Source organism: Nomascus leucogenys, chromosome 24 (assembly GCF_006542625.1).
Source record: "Nomascus leucogenys isolate Asia chromosome 24, Asia_NLE_v1, whole genome shotgun sequence".
Taxonomy (NCBI): Eukaryota; Metazoa; Chordata; class Mammalia; order Primates; family Hylobatidae; genus Nomascus; species Nomascus leucogenys.
The window spans coordinates 3,031,003-3,050,309 of NC_044404.1; the positions used below are offsets into that span (position 1 = coordinate 3,031,003).

The 19,307-nt window shown below is 58.2% G+C and overlaps 1 protein-coding gene and 1 long non-coding RNA gene across 3 annotated transcripts; one reads left to right on the forward strand and one right to left on the reverse strand.

Moving 5' to 3' along the window:
• Window positions 1-1,296: 1,296 nt before the first annotated feature.
• LOC115833044 lies at window positions 1,297-5,434 on the reverse strand. Of its 2 annotated transcripts, XR_004028480.1 has the most exons (4): window positions 5,393-5,434; window positions 3,354-4,645; window positions 2,663-3,176; window positions 1,297-1,903 (listed from the first exon to the last, which is right to left on the reverse strand). It is a non-coding gene; the product is annotated as an uncharacterized LOC115833044 (long non-coding RNA). The 2 variants fall into 2 exon arrangements; XR_004028479.1 differs by lacking the exon at window positions 5,393-5,434 and having other exon boundaries at window positions 3,354-4,737.
• A 2,223-nt stretch (window positions 5,435-7,657) lies between these two features.
• GABRD (gamma-aminobutyric acid type A receptor delta subunit) lies at window positions 7,658-19,025 on the forward strand. The gene is made up of 9 exons (XM_030805568.1): window positions 7,658-7,845; window positions 13,255-13,367; window positions 13,647-13,714; window positions 13,831-14,051; window positions 15,885-15,967; window positions 16,489-16,626; window positions 17,381-17,536; window positions 17,821-18,032; window positions 18,252-19,025. Exons 1-9 carry the CDS (start codon window positions 7,778-7,780, stop codon window positions 18,549-18,551), a joined length of 1,359 nt encoding a protein of 452 aa, XP_030661428.1. The 5' UTR covers window positions 7,658-7,777; the 3' UTR covers window positions 18,552-19,025.
• Window positions 19,026-19,307: the final 282 nt, after the last annotated feature.

Consider the following 19,307-nt stretch of genomic DNA (forward strand, 5'->3'; position numbering starts at 1 on the left):
ATTGGAAACTTTATTTCTTCAAGAGATACTGTTGTGAAAATGCATCAGTAGGCCCTAGACTGGGAGTAGGTATTTGCGAAACATATATCCAACAACAGACGTGCACCTATAATATAGAAAAAACTCTTAATAATAAGAGAGATTGACAACTTCATTTTTAAAAACATTAGGAATTTAAAGGATTTGAACAGACACGTATGTCACCAAAAGCTACTCAAATAAATAAGCACAAAAAAAGATGCCTATTAGTCATTCAGAAAATGCGTGCTGGCCAGACGAGGCGGCTCACTCCGCTAATGCCAGCGCTTTGGGCTTTGGGAGGCTGAGGCAGGAGGGTTGCTTGAACCCAGGAGTTTGAGGCCAGCCTGGGCAATGTAGTGAGATGCTATCTCTATTTAATAAAATAAAATAAAATAAAAATTTTTTAAAAGCTGGGCATGGTGGCTCACTCCTGTAATCCCGGCACTTTGGGAGGCTGAAGTGGGTGGATCACTTGAGGTCAGGAGTTCAAGACCAGCCTGGCCAACATGGCAAAACCCCGTCTCTACTAAAAATACAAAATTAGCCAGGTGTGGTGGTGCAAGCCTGTAATCCCAGCTACTCAGGTGGCTGAGGCAGGAGAATCATTTGAACCTGGGAGGCGGAGGCTGCAGTGAGCCGAGGTCTTGCCACTGCACTCTATCCTGGATGACACAGTGAGACTCTGTCTCAAAAAAAAAAATTTAAAAAAAGAAAATGCATGTTAAACCCACGGTGACATACCTCCACACAGTCATAAAATGGCCAAACTTAAAGACTTCCAATGTCAAGAGTTGATCAGCATTGGAGCAACTTAAACCCTCACATACTACTGCGGGGAGTACAAAGTATAGCCACTTTGGAAAGAGGATTGGAGGCCAGGTGCTGTGGCTCACGCCTGTAATCCCAGCACTTTGGGAGGCCGAGGCGGGCAGATCACCTGAGGTCAGGAGTTCGAGAGCAGCCTGGTCCAACATGGTGAAACCCCATCTCTACTAAAAATACAGAAATTAGGCGGGTGTGGTGGTGTGCGCCTGTAATCCCAGCTACTCGGGAGGCTGAGGCAAGAGAATCTCTTGAACCTGGGAAGCAGAGGTTGCAGTGTGCCGAGATCACGCCACTGCACTCTAGCCTGGGTGACAGAGTGAGACTCCATCTCAAAAAAAAAAAAAGAAAGAAAGAAAGAAAGAAAGAAAGAAAGAAGAAAGAAAGAAAGAAAGAAAGAAAAGAAAGCAGATTGGCAGCTTCTTACCAACTTAAACATACAGTCCCCTTGAAACCCAGTAATCCCACACATATTTATTCAAAAGAAATGAAAACATGTGTCCATACACAGACTTGTATTTAAATGTTAAAAGCAGCTTTACTTATAATAGCCCAGAACTGCATATGTCCCCGAGCTCATCAACAGGTAGACAGTTAAACAAAGTGAGGTGTGAGCATGCAATGGAATGAAATATTACTCAGCAATAAAAAGTCCACTGCTGACATGCACAGCAGCGTGGGTGGCTCTACAGAGTGTTGAGCTGAGAGAAGCCAGACACGAATGACGGCTCTGCTAGAAATCCACTGCCACACGAGTCGCTGCGACACACAGCAGCTTAAAACAGTGTTTATCATCTCAGCTTTTGTAGGTCTGGGTCCCGGCTCAGTCTCTCTTACAAAGCTGCAGTCCGATGTCAGCCAGGGTCATGGTCACCTCCAGGCTCAGCTGTGGCAGCATCCCAGGGTGGCTGTTGGAGTGAGTTCCCTGCTGTCTTGGGGGTGGTGGAGCGGTCTGGCTCTCACAGCTGTCTTCAGTTCCTGGCCCATGAGCCTCCCCACCTCGGCAGGCGACCCAGCACTGGCTTCATCAAAGTGAGTGGGGGCGAGAGTGCCCTGAGACCTGAATCACGGCATTTTATAAATCAATCTCAGGATGTCTCATCACTCTTTTTATTTTATTTTTATTTTTTTTCGAGATGGTGTCTAGCTCTGTCACCCAGGCTGGAGTGCAGTGGCACGATCTCAGCTCACTGCAATCTCTGCCTCCCAGTTGTCCTGCCTCGGCCTCCTGAAGAACTGGGATTACAGGCGTGTGCCACCGTGCCCGGTTGATTTTTGTATTTTAGTAGAGACGGGGTTTTACCATGTGGGCCAGGCTGGTCTTGAACTCCTGACCTCAAGTGATCCGCCCACCTTGGCCTCCCAACGTGCTGGGATTACAGGTATGAGCCACTGCACCCTGCCTTTTTATTATTTTTTTTAGAAACTGGGTCTCAGTCTGTTGCCCAGGTTGGAGTGCAGTGGTGCGATCACGACTCACTGCAGTCTCCACCTCCTGGGTTCAAGCGATCCTTCCACCTCAGCCTCCTGAATACCTGGGACCACAGGCGTGGGCCACCACACCTGGCTAACTTTTTTTCTGTAGAGACAGGGTTTCCCTATGCTACCCAGGCTGGTCTCAAACTCCTGGGCTCAGGAGATCCTCCTGCCTCAGCCTCCCACAGCGCTGGCATCACAGGTGTAGCCATCGTGCCTGGCCCATCACTCTTTATGGATGAGAACAATGCACTGCTTAGTCCAGACGACATGTGAGGAGGAAAGCCACACCACACCAGGGGTAGGGATCGTGGGGAGCCCTGGGAGAAGGCTGCCAACCCACCTTCCTGCCGGACGGTCCCGTTAATGAGCTGCTGTGAGTTCCATTCGCGGCCAGATCTTGTCTCCCCAGCAGCCCATTTTAGGCGTTTTCATGCTGTTGCCTCAGTCGTGCTCGTATCTAAAGTAGGACGTGTTTGTCACTTGATCGACAGCCCTTTTGTTAGAAACGTTACTTTGTGTTTAAGGTTTTCTATTGCACGAAATAATTCAAATTGCCACTTTAAAAAACATAGAATACGAGAATAGAATACTGACTTCTCCACATTAAAAATGAGTAATGGTTCTTGGATATCTATTTAACTCAAGTATAGAAAAAATGTTCTAAGCGGCCAAGCTGGATTGTTCATTGGTTCTCAGGGCCTTGATGGCTAAAGACAGCAACACAGCTAAGCATGGTTTCCGACTGAACTGCATCCTTTGTTTCAGTAGACGGCTGATCTCAGGCTGCGACACGTATTTTGCATTTGGTCGTTTCTGCCAAGTTTCCTCTGCTTATCCAAATGAACGGAGTCCATCTGAAAATCACAGGATTAATAATTACCATCTAAACTCGATAACATTGTTGTGTCCCTGCCATTTTCTCTGTTTGGTGCATTTTCCCAGGAAAGTAACAGAACAACCTCACAAATACATCAGGAAGGGGGTTTAAATTTAGCGAGCGCCATTTCCTCTCCCAGGTCCCGGTGACTCACCTCCACCTCCCAGGGCTGTCCTGCTGCTGCAGAGCTGCGGCAATGGACAGGGGCCAGCTCCCCGCCCACATCTCGGACTCTAGGCCGTCCCTTCCCCTGCGCTGTGGGCATCCGAGCATCCCGCAAGGTGTCAGTCCAAAAGAAACAATGTAAGTGGGCTGCAGGCTGGCATCTGAATACCCACCTCAAGCCGCAGACCACACTTCCGTGGCTTTCTGTGTGCTCTGTAGGACATTGGTGACCAGGGAAGAACTGAGTCAGTGACTCCCAGGGCTGACTAACGGGCAGGATGTTCATTCCTTCCAGAGCCAAAGGTGCACGTTCTGCTCTGTGCCATATGGGGAGAGTGTAAAGCCTCCCAGCGCTGAGCAGAAGGAAGAGGCAGCAGCTATTGCCCTGAGGACCCACCCAAAGGGCTCTGGATGGATCCTCCCCAATGGAGAAGCAGTTCCACATGTCTAGGAAGCAGGAAGAGCGCTGTGAAGGAATACTGAGTGTGTAGGGATCAAGGGCTCTGGGTGTGAAGTCTGAGCTCCTTTCTCATGACCGTTCCCACAATCTGGTGCCAGAGCCCCCTCGGTGTGCACTCTCAGTGGTGCCAAGACAAGGAGGTGGGTTTTGTTCAGGAGCCTGGGTGGGGAGCACGCACCCCATCTCAAACAGGGAGACTTCCATCGATGGAGATCATCCTTGTTACTGATTGTGAAAACCTCACCAGAGCCTCGTTCGGAGGGTGGGTTCTCCCACAGGACAGGAGATGGGGCATAACCTCCAGTATTCCCCAGAGAGCAAGCAGCCCACGTCTCTGCAAAGTGGGTAGTCACTGTCAAACAAAACAACCTGAGACTCTTTCTAACAGAGTTCAGTGTCCTGCACTTCTGACACCGAGGAAACCAATCACGACTCTCACCCTGTCATTTTGTAAAAGAAGAAAACAAAGCTGGGAAATAACTTCGCTGAGGTCACATGGCCAGTTTGGAGCAGAGCTGGGACTGGCATCCAGACCTCTGACTCCTGGAGCTCTTCCCAGATTCTTGAAAGGGGCGGAGAAGTGAGCTGCTTCCATCTCCTGGGCACAGAAACTCCCTGTCCTGGGGCTCACATCCACCAGGTGCTGGCCACACAGGCCCCGGCTCCTGACCCCTGGGCCAGGCTGCTCCCCGGCTGGCCTTCCTGGTTCTGGCATGGTCGGAGCTTCTCTGGGTGGAGGATGAGGCTAAGGAAGCCGACTGGTTATGCACATCACAATGGGATGGAAGTTCGGAAATGGCAACAAACTAATTTTCGAAAACCTTGAAAAAGAAATTATGAAAATTCCTGTTCTTCAGATCCAAACTGAAACATCAGTTAGGAGGCTGGGTGCGGTGGCTCACGCCTGTAATCCCAGCACTTTGGGAGGCCGATATGGGCCGATCACTTGAGGTCAGGAGTTCGAGACCAGTTTGGTCAACATGGTGAAACCCTGTTTCTACTAAAAATACAAAAATTAGCTGGGCATGGTGGCAGGCGCCTGTAATCCCAGCCACTTGGGAGGCTGAGGCAGGAGAATTGCTTGAACCTAGGAGGTGGAGGTTGCAATGAGCTGAGATAGTGCCACTGCCCTAGAGCCTAGGCAACAAGAGCGAAACTCCATCTCAAAAACAAAAAAAGAAAAGAAAGAAAGAAAGAAAGACCAGTTAGAACAATAAAGAATGGAAATGAAGTGTGCAGACTTCAAACCTTGCAGAAACCTGTGAATGATGGATGGGACATGCATTTGCCTCTAGGACTGAAGGAAGAGGAGACAATTTGATGCCACCAAACTACCAGATATTTGGCTAAGATGCCCGCCTAGCTTCAACTGACATACACACAACAGCACGACTTTCCAGCAAAAGTTCAACATTGGCTGGGCGCGGAGGCTCACGCCTGCAATCTCAGCACTTTGGGAGGCCAAGAGGGAGGATCCCTTGAGGCCAGGAGTTTGAGACCAGCCTGGGAAACATAGTGAGACCCCATCTCTACAAAAAATAGAAAATTATCTGGGTGCAGTGACGTACCTCTGTGGTCCCAGCTCCTCCAGAAGCTGAGGTGGAAGGATCCCTTGAACCCGGCAGGTGGAGGCTACAGTGAGCTGAGATCGTGCCACTGCACTCCAGCCTGGGTCACGGAGCAAGACCTTGTCTCTTAAAAGAAAAAGAAGAAAATTAAATGTTAATTTTATGCCCCAGATAATAGAGGAGCGTGCCGAAAATGGCAATAGGGTGTGGCTTATCCTGAATCAATCGGATCCAGTGAGTCAAGATCAACATTTGATGAAAAAATAAAGATGCTGAGAAGCAACTTTACGCTTCTCAGAGGTGATCGGCACGAAGATATCCTCAGATAAGATCTTCGCAGATATCGAAGGGATTGCGACCATGAACCACTCTCACTGCTTAGTTCCAAAGCTCAGGAAGGAAAGACAGGGAGGGCCGGGCACTGTCCCGAGGCAGTGATGGAGTGCTGGCCACAGTGGGTGCATGGACTTTGCAGATGTGGAGCCTGCACCTCCTCCTACATTTGCTGAGCACCTACTTCATCCAATACACCACCAAGGAGAAGACAGACAAGACCCCTGCTCTGGAGGGGGAAGAATAAAAATAATGGCTCTCACCAGGGGCCAGGCCAAGCTCTGGGCACCTCTTCATGAATTAACTCCTAAATTAATCCATGGAAGGGACACGTGGGAAGGGGCACGTGTGCAGAGCACAGGCTCGGACAGGAACCCCAGGAACACAGAGAAGTCAGTGCTTCTGTACCCAAAAGACTCCTCTCGGCAGGGGCCAGTGAGCAGCCGGGAAGGGGGCCTTGGAGCTGAGACCTGTTGGGCTTGTTAGAGTCCCGTTCCTGGATTTAAGAAAGCAGGCTGGGGCTGGGTGCAGTGGCTCACGCCTGTAATCCCAGCACTTTGGGAGGCCGAGGTGGGAGGATCACGGGTCAAGAGTTCGAGACCAGCCTGGCCAACATGGTGAAATCCCGTTTCTACTAAAAATACAAAAAAAAACTGGGCGTGGTGGTAGGTGCCTGTAATCCCAGCTACTCGGGAAGCTGAGGCAGGAGACTTGCTTGAACCCGGGTTGCAGTGAGCCGAGATTGTGCTCCAGCCTGGGTAACAGAGCCAGATTCCATCTTGAAAAATAAAATAATAAAATAAGATAAAATAAAACAAAACAAAATAAAATAAAATAAAGCTAGCAAACTGGAACCAGCCTCATTCTTCCATTTCCCACAGCAGGGATTGGGCTGGAAATTCCGCAGCAAATCCCTCTCTGCACTTTCCTCCACCTGCCCCTGTGCGGCCAGGGCCCTTCATCTAGAAGCATGCAGCCTCGGGGACAGCTTCGCCATTTTTAAGTGTTTTCACGAGGGGTTGACACTGTGCTGTCAGCGACATCGCGAGCCCAGAAGTGAATAACTGACACAACAATGATTAAAGTTTGTGAGCAGCTTCAGGAAATGGCAGCGCAACTTTATGTTCAAAAGATCCAAGGCAGGAGAGTGTGAGGCCTTCCCTTTCCCAGATCCTAGGGGTGTGGAGGGCGGGCCTGGGGCCATGAGAGGTGTGGAGAGTCAGAACTGCGGCCTGCGGCGCAGCCCCCACCTGCTTTTCCTCTCCCCGCCCCCGTCGAGGGTCCCCAGGGATCAGGACTTGCTCCCAAAGTCGCCTGGCCCCAGCTCCCGCGAAGGCAGGAGGGAGGGTTTTGGAAGCAGCCGCTGGTGGGGGTCTCTCTCCTGACAGCTGCAGGGACTGGCCCCCTCCCCACCCACCGCAGCGCAGCCAGAACCAGCCACGCAGACGTGCGACCCCCCACAAACCGCCTCGGGACGAGGTTCTGCCGCGCCCGTGGGCCACGGTGTCCACGCGGGGCTTGTGCCGGGGTCGCCTCCCATGAAGACACGCGGAGGGTCCCGTCTGCGGCGCGTGAGGGCAGCGGTCCCGGAGAGCCAGACCCCGGCCAGGGAGAGCTGCCCGCGAGGGAGGGGGCGCGGCTGGCGGAGGGGAGCGGGATGGGCCGGGGGGCGGGGGGAGGAGAGGAGGGGAGCGGGGAGGGGAGCGGGGAGGGGACCGGGAAGGGGGAGGAGGGGGGAGGGGAACGGGGAGGGGAGCGGCGGACGCAGGGTGAGGAGGGGAGGGGGGAGGGGGGGGAGGGAGAAAGACGGGTAGCGGGAGGGGCGGGGGGGGAGGGGAGGGGAGTGGAGGGGAGCGGCGGGCGGGGCCAGGCTGCAGGGAGCCGCGGGCTGGGGCGGGCTGGGGCGGGCTGGGGCGGGCTCGGGGCGGGCTCCGCGCTCCGTCCGCCCCCACGCGCCCGCGCCGCGCTCGCTCAGCTCCCGCCCGCCTGTGCCGCCTGTGCGGCCGCCGCGAGCCAAGTTTGCGCGGACCCCGTCCCGAGCCCGCCGCGGCCATGGACGCGCCCGCCCGGCTGCTGGCCCCGCTCCTGCTCCTCTGCGCGCAGCAGCTCCGCGGCACCAGGTGAGCGGGCGGGGTCCGCGCGGCGCGGGGTCGGGGGCGGTGCGGGGCGCGCGTCGGCCAGAGATAGCGGCTGGGAGAGCGGCTGGCGCGAGCCCCGGGCCCCGGACCCCGGACCCGAAGTCTGCGAGCCCCGCGTCCTCCCTCCCCGGGGTCTTGCCCTGCGGGCCCCTCGTTGGACTCGCCCGGCTGCCCTTGGGCTCGGGACGCGGCGACCCCCGCGCTGGCCGCCCCCGCCCGGTGCTGTCCGCCGTCCTGGTGCTGAACCTGGGCTGGGCTAGGGCGTCAGAGCCTCCCGGTTCCCCCTGCTCCGCGGCGCGCGTGGAGGGTCCCCGGGTCCGCGGCACTCGCGGGTCCCTGCCCGGTCGGTTCCTTGAGGAGAGGAAAGACCTGAGAACTCGGTGCGGGGAGGCTGCTCCCTTTGCGGGGGAGCCGTTCCCCCAATGAGCTTCCCCAACTGGAGGGTCTGGGACGGACGGAGGAGGCTGTCTCGCTGTGGAGGGTGGGCCCGGCCTCCGGGGTCTCCTTTCAGAGCCCGTTTCAAATGGCGTGGACAGAACTCCTGAGTGTGTGTAGGTGGACGGCGGCCAGGTGCCCCTGGCCACAGAAAAGAGATGGTGGATTTCTTGACTATTTTGGGAGGGGCTCCCCAGAGAAGGAAGAGGCTGAGAAGGAGGCATCCCAGGGCTGGAGCCCCCTCTGGCTTACAGCCCCCCCACCTCCTCTCTGGGGATCTGAAATGGGCTCCTCAGCCACCCAGGCAACTTGGCCCCACCACTGGGCCTGGCCGCCTTCCCTAGGAGTCACGAGAGGACATTTAGGGGCGTCTTTGAAAATCACCTCAGTGCAAAGACTGCAGAAGAAACAGCAAAGAGCCATCCCCCAGCATTCGGGATCTCAGAGACGGTGAAGGTGTAGATATAGAGGTGGTTGACCGTCGTAGAGATGGCAGCACCCAACACGGGGCAGTGTGTCAGAGTTTTCTTATTGGAGGTGCGGGGGACAGAGCCCAGAAGGCCTGGGTCCAGCTGCAGCCGTGTGCCCATCAGGAGAACGCGGGGTCGGCACTGCCCCTGGCTCTAAGCAGCCCGTGTCCTGGGAAGAGCTCTGTTCTTCCATCAATCCCAGTGGGCCTTTCTCCCCTTGTCCTTCCCCTCCTTCAAGGTGAGAGGAAGGACGAAGCCGCGGGGCACAGTTGTAGATGCTGTGTTGGAGCCATGGGGACAGCTGCCCCCCCAGGCCCACGGCCACTTAGCCAAGAGGCTGAAATCCAGACGGCTCTGAAACCCCAAAGTTTTAGCCCAAGTTCGACACCAGAACTCAGTTGGCAGCAAGTCCCGTCCTGCACGGATTCGAGACTCTTCTCATCTTTATTAATCCTACTTCTGGGACTATTTATGTACACTTCCTGCTGGGAAATTCTTCAGGCCGCCCCCAGCCACAGCCTCTGTGTCCACCATTTCCCTTTTCTAAAATCTGAAGATCCTTAATTCTGGCCTGCATCTGGCTCCTGTGCCTGTGTCCTTGGGCAGGAAAGCTGGAAGGCCACAGTCCAGCCAGGAGTGGGGGCCTCTGGGCCTGCAGTCACTCCCATCTCTGGAAGAGGGGTGCCGTCGGGGAGCACACCTTGCCTGGTGAGAGGTGCACTGCTTCGCTGAGCTCCCCTTTCGCTCTCTAGTTAAAAACAGTTACCACCTGGCTGCATGCTACAGCCTCTCCTTTGAGGTCATCCTGTCCACACACATGTGCTGGACTCAACCTCCTGCTCTTGGCGTCTAGGGGCAGGCCTGGAGGGTCTCCCCAGGGTAGAAGCACCTGCCAGCTCAGCCCTAGGGGCCACCTTCAGACTTAGCGGGGTGCTGTCCATGAAGGGCCTCTCCTCCCATCTGTGTCTGTGCCCCTCCACTCCAGAAACCAGGACAGCCGCCCTCCCTTCCCTCAGTCTCGGGGTCCTTGTCCTGGAGCTGTATTGGACGTCAGTGGGACCCATTCTGGCCATTACCCCAGGTCCCCATTGCAGCAGCTCCTCATGGGAAAGGCTGGGTGGGATAGGAAGGGAGTGTGCTGCGTGGCGGCCGTGGGTCGGCCTTGAGTGTGAAGACCCGTGCACGCGGCAGGCACCGAGCTTGCCGACTGCATGCCCGCGTGGGTGGCCCTCCCGGGCTGCCGGCACCTCCGTCTCCCTGGAGAAGCTGTGCTGCGGCTCCTACCGTGCCAGCTCGCGGTGCGCTGGTGGCGGTGCTCCTCTTCGCCTTGGTAACTGCAATGCTGGGAGGCTTGAGCTGCTCTAAAAGCAGGGCTGTGGGATATGTGGGCTGGGTGTGCGCCGTGGAGGAGCCTGCTGGGGGAGGATCCCAGCTACACCTACCTTCCCTGTCTGTCCCCAGGGCACAGACAAGTGACAGGGATGGGTTTGTTTTTCAGTGGGGCCAGGAGGGCAGGAGGCCAGGTGACCCATGGAGAGCAACCCGAGGGGGAAGCTGCCATGTCTTCATGGTGCCCACTCTGCCCCCTGAGTTTGGAGTCCTAAATCCGAGTGTAGACTTGGAGCCTGGTGTGTAGCCTTGAGCCTCTCTGTCCATTCACTCAAAGGAAACCCCAAGCTCAGGCCACCACTGGGCCCCAGGGCCACCAGGTGAGGCAGCAGCCCTCTCCCGAGATCTCCGTGACATACCAGAGTCAGGACATCCCCACCCTGTGCCCAGCTCCACTGGTGCAGGCTGTGTTCCCCCAGCCCCCGCTAGCTCTGCCTCCCTTGTACATCCCGACCTGAGGAAGTGGGGGGCCCTCCAGACCCCAGAGTGTGGCATGAAGTACACGCCCCCGCACTCTGGCCCTTCCCATCTGTTCACAGTGGGAAAACGACCGGCCACTCTCCTAGGTGAGAAATGGCATGGGGGTGGGAGCCTGCTTCCTTCTCGCCCCCAGGAGATGGCAAAGGTGCCTCCAGGTGAGCTTCATGGCGGGGGCTGCTCCTGGCCTTGTCTTCGTGCCCCCCCACACGTCCCACCACCCTGAGATGGGCAAGAGACGTGGCCCAGGAAGGACGGTGTCTCCTGTGGCCTCATTCCAGGCAGGCTAGATGGCAGCTGGGCTGGTCCAAAAATAAAGCCTCGATAGATCCCTTTGCGTCTGACCTTCAGGGCGACTCCCATTTGCATTTTTAATTGGCCAGGACTTAATTTGATTCCATCTTATACTTTGTTACCAAAGTGCCTGCTCCTCCTTAGCCCTGTGCCGGGCCACTCCTGGGAGTCCAGTGGGCGCGGGGTCGTGGGTCTGGATGGATAGCAGCCCTGGATGCTGCCTTCGGCTGGCTCCTCTTGCCAGAGTTGGGCCACCACAGTCGTCCAGGACAGATTGGGGTTGGCAAAATCTCGTTAGCTAAGGAATGTTTGGTTCAAAGTCCAAATCTTTGAAAGGCTGGTGTGTGAAACAAGAAGAAAAGTGGTTCTGATGGAGAGGGAGAGGGCCTGAGCCCCCCTGCTGCTGCCTCCCAAACCCCGGTGGTCCTCAGGGGGCCTAGGATGCACCTGAGGATAAAGTGTACGGAGCAGAGTCGAGGCTGGATGCAGGGAGAGGCAGGGAGAGTGTCCGCCTCCCTTCATCCTTCCCAGTGTTTCTCTGGAACCGCGGGTTTGAGATTTGGATCTGCTCCCGCAGCTCCCTGGCCGGACTTAGCCTGAGGCACCAGACCCCTGTGCCCCGCCCCTTGCCTCTCCCTTGGGAATCCAAGGACTCAAGAGGGCTGGAGCTGGAGAGACAGACAAGCAGAGTAGGCTGCAGGTGATCTTTGTGGGGCGCTGGGAGGGGCTGCACGGGGTGGGGCTGGTGGCCGGGCCTCAGCTTGACTGTGCCAGACAGGCAGCGTGGAGGGGTGCCTCGAGCCCAGGTCGCAGCCTCTGAGGGAGCAGGAGGCCAAGGGCTGTGGCCCCCACCGTGAGAGGGGAGGGGCAGGCAGTTGGGTCCTGGGGAGCCGGGCGTGGAGGAGGCCTGGGACTGTGCTCTTCTCTTGGTGGCCTGTGGAGTGGCCCAGCATGGGGCACCCACGCCAGGCTGTGTCTGAACTGTGGTCAAATCTGTCTGTAGGCTTGCTGTGGGGGAGGCCGCTGACTCAGGTCCTGACCCCTCATCTCTCCTGGAGGGCTCGGGCCAGGCTCAGGGGCCTGGTGACCTGGAGGCCATGTCTGAAGCCACCCCCTTGGATAGAAATGATTCCGAGAATACAGGGTGGTTAATCTCAAGGCCCCACCCCGGGACCAATCCCTGTCCTGTGTGCAGGAGGACAGGTGTGACAATCACCACAAACCGGACGGCTTGAAACAACAGACGCTTATTCTCTTGCAGCTCGGGAGGCCAGGAGCCTGAAATCAAGGTGTGGGTGGGGCTGGTTCCCCTGGAGGCTCTGAGGGAACCTCTGTCCCCGGCCTGTCTCCAGCTCCGGCGGTGGCCGGAAACCCTGGCCTCCCTTGGCCTGTGGACATCTCACCCCAATCTCTGCCTCCACTGTCACAGGCTTCTTCCCTCTTCTCTTCTAAGGACACCAGTCCTTGGGTTTAGGGCCCACTCAATCCAGTATGGCCTCATCTTAACTAATTACCTCTGCAAAGACCTTATTCCCAAATAAGCTCTGGGTGGATGTGCATTTTCGGGCACGCTGTTTAACCCCAGTGCAGGTGAGCAGATGGGGGCCAGGGGGTGCTGGGCTGCTCTCGGCTCTGGCAGCATGGTGTGTATGGGGAGGAGACACCTCCCTCAAGCCTGGGCACCCCCATGGCCCTGTTGGCTGCCCCGAGCTGCTCCGAGGTTGAGCTAAACCCCAGAAGCACATGGCCATTTGGGGACCTGGGGCCCACCCTGGGCCTTCCTGGGAGGAGACAGAGAGTAGGAGGCTGTGAGCCCGGGTTTTGGGTCCCTGTCCTCTTCTCGTCGCTGCCCCTTGCCTCCTCCTCACATTCCTCTTCTCCAAACCATATAATGGGGGAAGTTTCACCCTCAGAAGCCGACAGGGAGACCTCTTTGGTGAGGGACCCGGGGGGTGGAGACCCCGAGGCCGGCCTCCACGGGCTGGTTGAGGAGGGAGGCTGTTAGCCTGGGAGCTTGGCCCACGCTGGGGGGCTCTGTCCAACCCAGGGCCACCTCCCTCAAAGCCAGGAGGGCAAAGTGGGCACTGAGGTTGGAGGAAGAAGCCAGGTCAGGGCCTGTGGAAGAGGCTGAGGACCTCCCGGGGTTCCCTGTGTCCAGGCAGAGGCTTGGGGACTGGCCAGGCCCCCACCTGCAAGGGCTCCCACAGTGGCCCCCCACGCCCTGGCCCAGGTGCCCAGAACAGTGCTGCATCCCCAGGAAGGGACCCAGGCTCAGTGGAATTAAATTAAGTCCTGGCCTGTCTGACCAGTGGCTTTGCATCCCCAGAGCGATGAATGACATTGGCGACTACGTGGGCTCCAACCTGGAGATCTCCTGGCTCCCCAACCTGGACGGGCTGATAGCCGGCTATGCCCGCAACTTCCGGCCTGGCATCGGAGGTGAGGGGCGGTCCAGGCCCGGCAGGCAGGAGCCACTGGAGCCCAGGCTCGGCTGTGGCTGTGTGGCCCACTGGGCTGTGGGCTGGCCTCTGGGCAAGGAAGCCTGGCTCTCCCCTGAGGGGCTCCATCAGAGCCAGGCCCCCACAGAGACAGCCAGGGAGGTGCAGCTTCTCAGGCCATGATGGCCAACTGCCTGTGACTGGGACCCCAGCAGGGTCCCATCCTGGCTCCCATGCTGGGCCGGCCTCAGCCCTTCTTAGTTCTGCTCTTTCCTCTCAGGTCCCCCCGTGAATGTGGCCCTCGCCCTGGAGGTGGCCAGCATTGACCACATCTCAGAGGCCAACATGGTAGGTGCCACCAGCCTCTGCCTCAGGCACGGTGGGTGCCCACAGCCTCTGCCCTGGGCTGCACGCCCCTGGGGGTGGAGCGAGGCTGACCCCCGGCCCCTGTGCCGCCTCCACAGGAGTACACCATGACGGTGTTCCTGCACCAGAGCTGGCGGGACAGCAGGCTCTCCTACAACCACACCAATGAGACCCTGGGCCTGGACAGCCGCTTCGTGGACAAGCTCTGGCTGCCCGACACCTTCATCGTGAATGCCAAGTCGGCCTGGTTCCACGACGTGACGGTGGAGAACAAGCTCATCCGGCTGCAGCCCGACGGCGTGATCCTGTACAGCATCCGGTGAGCGGGCTGCCCACCCGGGCCCCAGGGGAGAGCCTGCCCGGGCCAAGTGTCGGCGGCTGGACGCTCCAAGGCTTGGAAAAGCTAGAGCGGCTTCTGCTGCCGGGAGCTGGCGGGCCGAGGGTGGGGGGGCAGAAGCTGCGCAGTTATTTATATCCCCCACAGCTGCTGGGGAAACGTCCGCTCCAAGGTCGCCGACAGGAAGCTGGCAGATGTGGCTTTTTGGCCAACACAGTGCCTTTTGGTTTTTAAAATGGGGTGGAATTCACATAACATAAAATTAACCTTTTTAAAGTGAACAATTCAGTGGCATTTGGCAGACTCGCCACGTTGTGCAACTCCACCTCTGTCTGGTCCAAAACATTTCAAGACCCCAAAAGGAGACCCAGCCACCGAGCAGGTGCTCTCCACTCCGCCCTCCCTGGAGCCCCAGCAGCCACCCGTTTTCTTTCTGTCTCTGTGGATCTGCCCAGAGACAGAAACATTTCATCGAAAGGAAATCACATGCTGTGTGTGGGACCCTTTATGACTCTGGCTTCGTTACTCAGCATCACGTCCTCACGGTTCATCCTAGCGGAAGCCGGAGTCAGGGGCGCCTTCTTCTTCATGGCCAGGCGATGGCCCACGGCAGGGGCACGCCACATCTGCCTCCCATCCCTCTGCCAAGGGGCGCCTGGGTGGCTTCTGGCATTGGCGAATGTGAAAACACTGCTATGAACGTGTGTGCGCGCATTCCTTTGAAAGCCTGTTTTCAGACACATGCCTCTTAAAGATGGAATTAGTTCACGACACTTAATCAATCAGGAGGCATGTGGCTGGGCACGGTGGCTCACGCCTGTAATCCCAGCACTTTGGGAGGCCGAGGTGGGTGGATCACGAGGTCAAGAGATCGAGACCATCTTGGCCAACATGGTGTAACCCTGTCTACTAAAAATACAAAAAATTTACCGGGCGTGGTGGTGGGCACCTGTAGTCCCAGCTACTCAGGAGGCTGAGGCAGGAGAATGGTGTGAACCCGGGAGGCAGAGCTTGCAGTGAGCCGAGATTGCGCCACTGCACTCCAGCCTGGCGACTGAGCGAGACTCCGTCTCAAAAAAAAAAAAAAAAAAAAAAAATCAGGAGGCAGCCGGGTGCAGTGGCTCACACTTGTAACCCTAACACATTTTGGAGGCTGAAGTGAGAGTATACTTGAGCCTGGGAGTTTGAGACCAGCCTGGGCAACATAGGGAGATCCTGCCTCTACAAAAATAATAAATATTAGCTGGGCTTGGTGGTGCGCACCTGTGGTCTCAGCTACTTGAGAGGCTGAGGTGGGAGGATCACCCACCTCAAGCCCGGGGAGTTGAGGCTGTAGTGAGTCAAGATTGCACCGCTGCACTCCAGCTTGGGTGACAGAGTGAGACCCTGTCTCATAAACAAACAAAAAAATCAGGATATTTTACATAGGAATTTAAATATTTGACCTCTCCTAGAAAATCAAGCGCGTGGCAACTCTGGGCCTATACCCGTGTGTTCCTCAGCCATCGCTCGGGCCAGGGCCTGGGTGCGCAGGCTGTCCCCCTGCCCTGTAGGCCCCCAGTCTAGTTCAATAGTCAAGCATTTTGAAGAGAATGAATGAAATCCAGTTCTTGACAGTCCTAAAGGAAGACTTGACGTCCATGAAGTTGAGCAGTTTTCAGATTTACCTGGATTCTGGGCAACTAGCAAACACAGCCTGAGAAGTAGCTGGGGCTCCAGGCAGGTGCTCAGGGGGCATCTCTGCAGGGGAACTGCCAGGCTTCCGGGAGGGCCGGCCTCACCCCCAAGGCCTCACCGCCATGCTTGTCTTGGCAGAATCACCTCCACTGTGGCCTGCGACATGGACCTGGCCAAATACCCCATGGACGAGCAGGAGTGCATGCTGGACCTGGAGAGCTGTGAGTGGGTGTGCAAGGCGGGCAGGGGCTTCTCTTGGAGAGGCCACGCTGGCTTCTCCAGCAGTGGATGGGGGTTCAGACTGTCAGCCCGGGGCCTGGACAAGGCTGGCCCGGCTCAGGGTGCAGGAAAGCACCAAACCAGCTTTTGCATGAGCAAGAAGCCTGGGCAGGAGGAGAAGGGGCCAGAAGGCTTGGAGCAGCCTGGCTTGTGGGTCTGTGCCCTGCCTGGGGAGCCGGGCCGTAGAGCCCAGACATGGCACGGATTGATATTGTTGAGCCAGTGCAGCAGCCCCTGTGTGTCACCTGACAACGGTGACCCCATCTGTGTCCCATCCACCTGCCCGGAGGAGCCCGACGTGGTCCCAGAGCCAAAGGCCTCGTCGCTCCTGGCTGGGGTCCTGCTCGGTCCCCATCACGATGGCGTCGGCCCCCTGTAGGCTTCCTGTGTGGACGGAGAGCTCCTGCCAGGGCTCCCAGGGCGGGGCCAGGCTCTGCCGCCCACCTGTGTGCTTTTCCTCCAGACGGTTACTCATCGGAGGACATCGTCTACTACTGGTCGGAGAGCCAGGAGCACATCCACGGGCTGGACAAGCTGCAGCTGGCGCAGTTCACCATCACCAGCTACCGCTTCACCACGGAGCTGATGAACTTCAAGTCCGGTAACATGTGCCCGCCGCCCCTTCCGTGTGCGCCCGCCTGTAGTTTTCACGCTTTTTAGCCAAGCCACCCGCAGGCCCCCAGGGCCCCTGGGGATGCAGCTGGGACGCTGCTGCCTTAGGAACTTGCTCATTGGCACCAGCTGCACCCAAACCAGGGCTTCCAGGCCTGCCATTGTGTGGGTGTGGGTCAGACCTTCCCATCTCACTCCTCGGTCCTTTCTCTCTTCCCAGCACTCCAGGTTTACGGGAAACCAGAGGGTGTGGGGAGCTCTCTTAGCCCCAGGTCTGCAGGGCTCAGGGGCCAAGCTTTCCTTGGCTACCTTGTCTCCCAGCCCCACTTTCCCACCCCTATGCACCCCCATTCCCAGTCATCCAGAGCCAGTGAGCCCAGTGCTGGCTCCTTCCAGAGCCTGGCTGTGCCCGCAGGAGTGTTAGGGGAGAAAGGGGTGAGGCCTCCCCATTGGTTGCGAGGGTCCCTCAGGGCCAGTCCAGCAAATGTGAGGCCAGCAGTAACCTCAGCCTCTCTCCCTCTCCTCTGGGTGACACTGCTCAGGACCAGCCTGTCCTGTGGCCAGACCTAGGGCCGGAGGCCCCCTGATATTTCAGGCCATGTGGTTGGTGGGGAGGGCAGGGGTCTAAGTCTCTCTTCTGAGCCTTGGTGGACCCCGAAGCTGCCAAGCCCTGCAGCCCCTGAGTCCCATGGTTGGGCTGGGCTGGGCAGGGACGGGGGCACTGATGGTGGCTGTCCCGGCAGCCGGCCAGTTCCCACGGCTCAGCCTGCATTTCCACCTGCGGAGGAACCGCGGCGTGTACATCATCCAGTCCTACATGCCCTCCGTCCTGCTGGTCGCCATGTCCTGGGTCTCCTTCTGGATCAGCCAGGCGGCGGTGCCTGCCAGGGTGTCTCTAGGTACGGGGCCTCACCACTGCTCCGAGGGAGCCGGAAGGGCGGCCTTGGGGAGCAGGACTCCCCATCCCTCGGCTGGGGGCTCAGCACTGGCCTCTGGACCATGCCAGCTGTCCTGGGGCAATGGCCAGCCGGGCCAGGCCAGGTCAGGGAAGCAGGACCTGCTCCCTGGGGTGGGCATGGGGGTGGGGGGTAGCGGACCCTCATCCATGGGTCACAGGCACCAAGGCTGGGATGGGGCGGCGTGAGGGCAGGGCTACGATGATGGCACCACCTGTGCCTGGCAGGCATCACCACGGTGCTGACGATGACCACGCTCATGGTCAGTGCCCGCTCCTCCCTGCCGCGGGCATCGGCCATCAAGGCACTGGACGTCTACTTCTGGATCTGCTATGTCTTCGTGTTTGCCGCCCTGGTGGAGTACGCCTTTGCGCACTTCAATGCCGACTACAGGAAGAAGCAGAAGGCCAAGGTCAAGGTCTCCAGGCCGAGGGCAGAGGTGAGGGCCTGGGGCCGAGCCAGGGACAGCACTGCTGGGGGCCCAACCAGGACCCCTCAGCTGCCCCAGCCCACTGTGGGTCCCAGCTGTGCTCCCCGAGCGTGGGGGGCTGGAGCTGCTGGCCCAGGCGGGGCCCCCTCATGGGAGCACCTGTGGTCCAGGGCCCTGGGAGCTGCACCCCAGTGCTCAGCCCTGTCTCCCCCACTGGCCCCCGTGCAGATGGACGTGAGGAACGCCATTGTCCTCTTCTCCCTCTCTGCTGCCGGCGTCACGCAGGAGCTGGCCATCTCCCGCCGGCAGCGCCGCGTCCCAGGGAACCTGATGGGCTCCTACAGGTCGGTGGGGGTAGAGACGGGGGAGACGAAGAAAGAGGGGGCAGCCCGCTCGGGAGGCCAGGGGGGCATCCGTGCCCGGCTCAGGCCCATCGACGCAGACACCATTGACATTTACGCCCGCGCTGTGTTCCCTGCGGCGTTCGCGGCCGTCAATGTCATCTATTGGGCGGCGTACGCCATGTGAGCACGGGACTCAGGCCACCCTCGCTTGCCCTGGCGCCCGGCGGCGACTGCCCAGAAACTTCCTGGGAGAAAGAGCCCTCGGGCCGCCTTCCCCTCTGCGTGTTTCAAAGTGGGATGACAGTCGGCCACAGAAAACAAGAGGAAGCCTCAGCCTCCCTGAGCTCTGACCCCAGCCTCACCCGAAAGGCCAGCCTGGGGCTCTCCGGCAGGCAGTGCAAGACCGTCACAGATGAAGGAGCAGAGGGTCTGACTGAGAGGCTGAGCCAGGCCAGGGTCTGGGCCCTTCAGGGAGCCGCGGATTTTTAGGTTCAGAAAGTGATCCTGGTTTCTAGGTCTTTGCTCTGCGGGATCGGGATCAGAGCGTGGGAGGAGGCGGGAGTGGACGTCCGTCCGGTGAACAGTGAAGGCGTGTGTGAGGTCTCTGGTCCCAGCATGAAATAAAGCCTTGGCCTGGGGGCCGCTTCATTCTCTCTCACTGTGCTGCGCTTCACTCCTGGGGTGCCTGGAGCCCACCCCAGCTGCCTGGAACACCCTTCTCCAGCTGCAGGCTCCCTGGGCGGTGTTTGGGTGGGAGCTGATTGTGGAAGCCCAGGGAACACTCAGGGTTGAACACACACCTTGCCCAGGGGAAACAGTGGGTCGAGGTCCTGGGAAGGAGGCTGTCCTTGTCAGCAGAGCAGGCTTCGAGGGAAGAGCTTCAGAAGTGAGGAACCAGTTTTTGTGATGCTGGCTTCAGGCACTGGGTCTCCTCATCTAC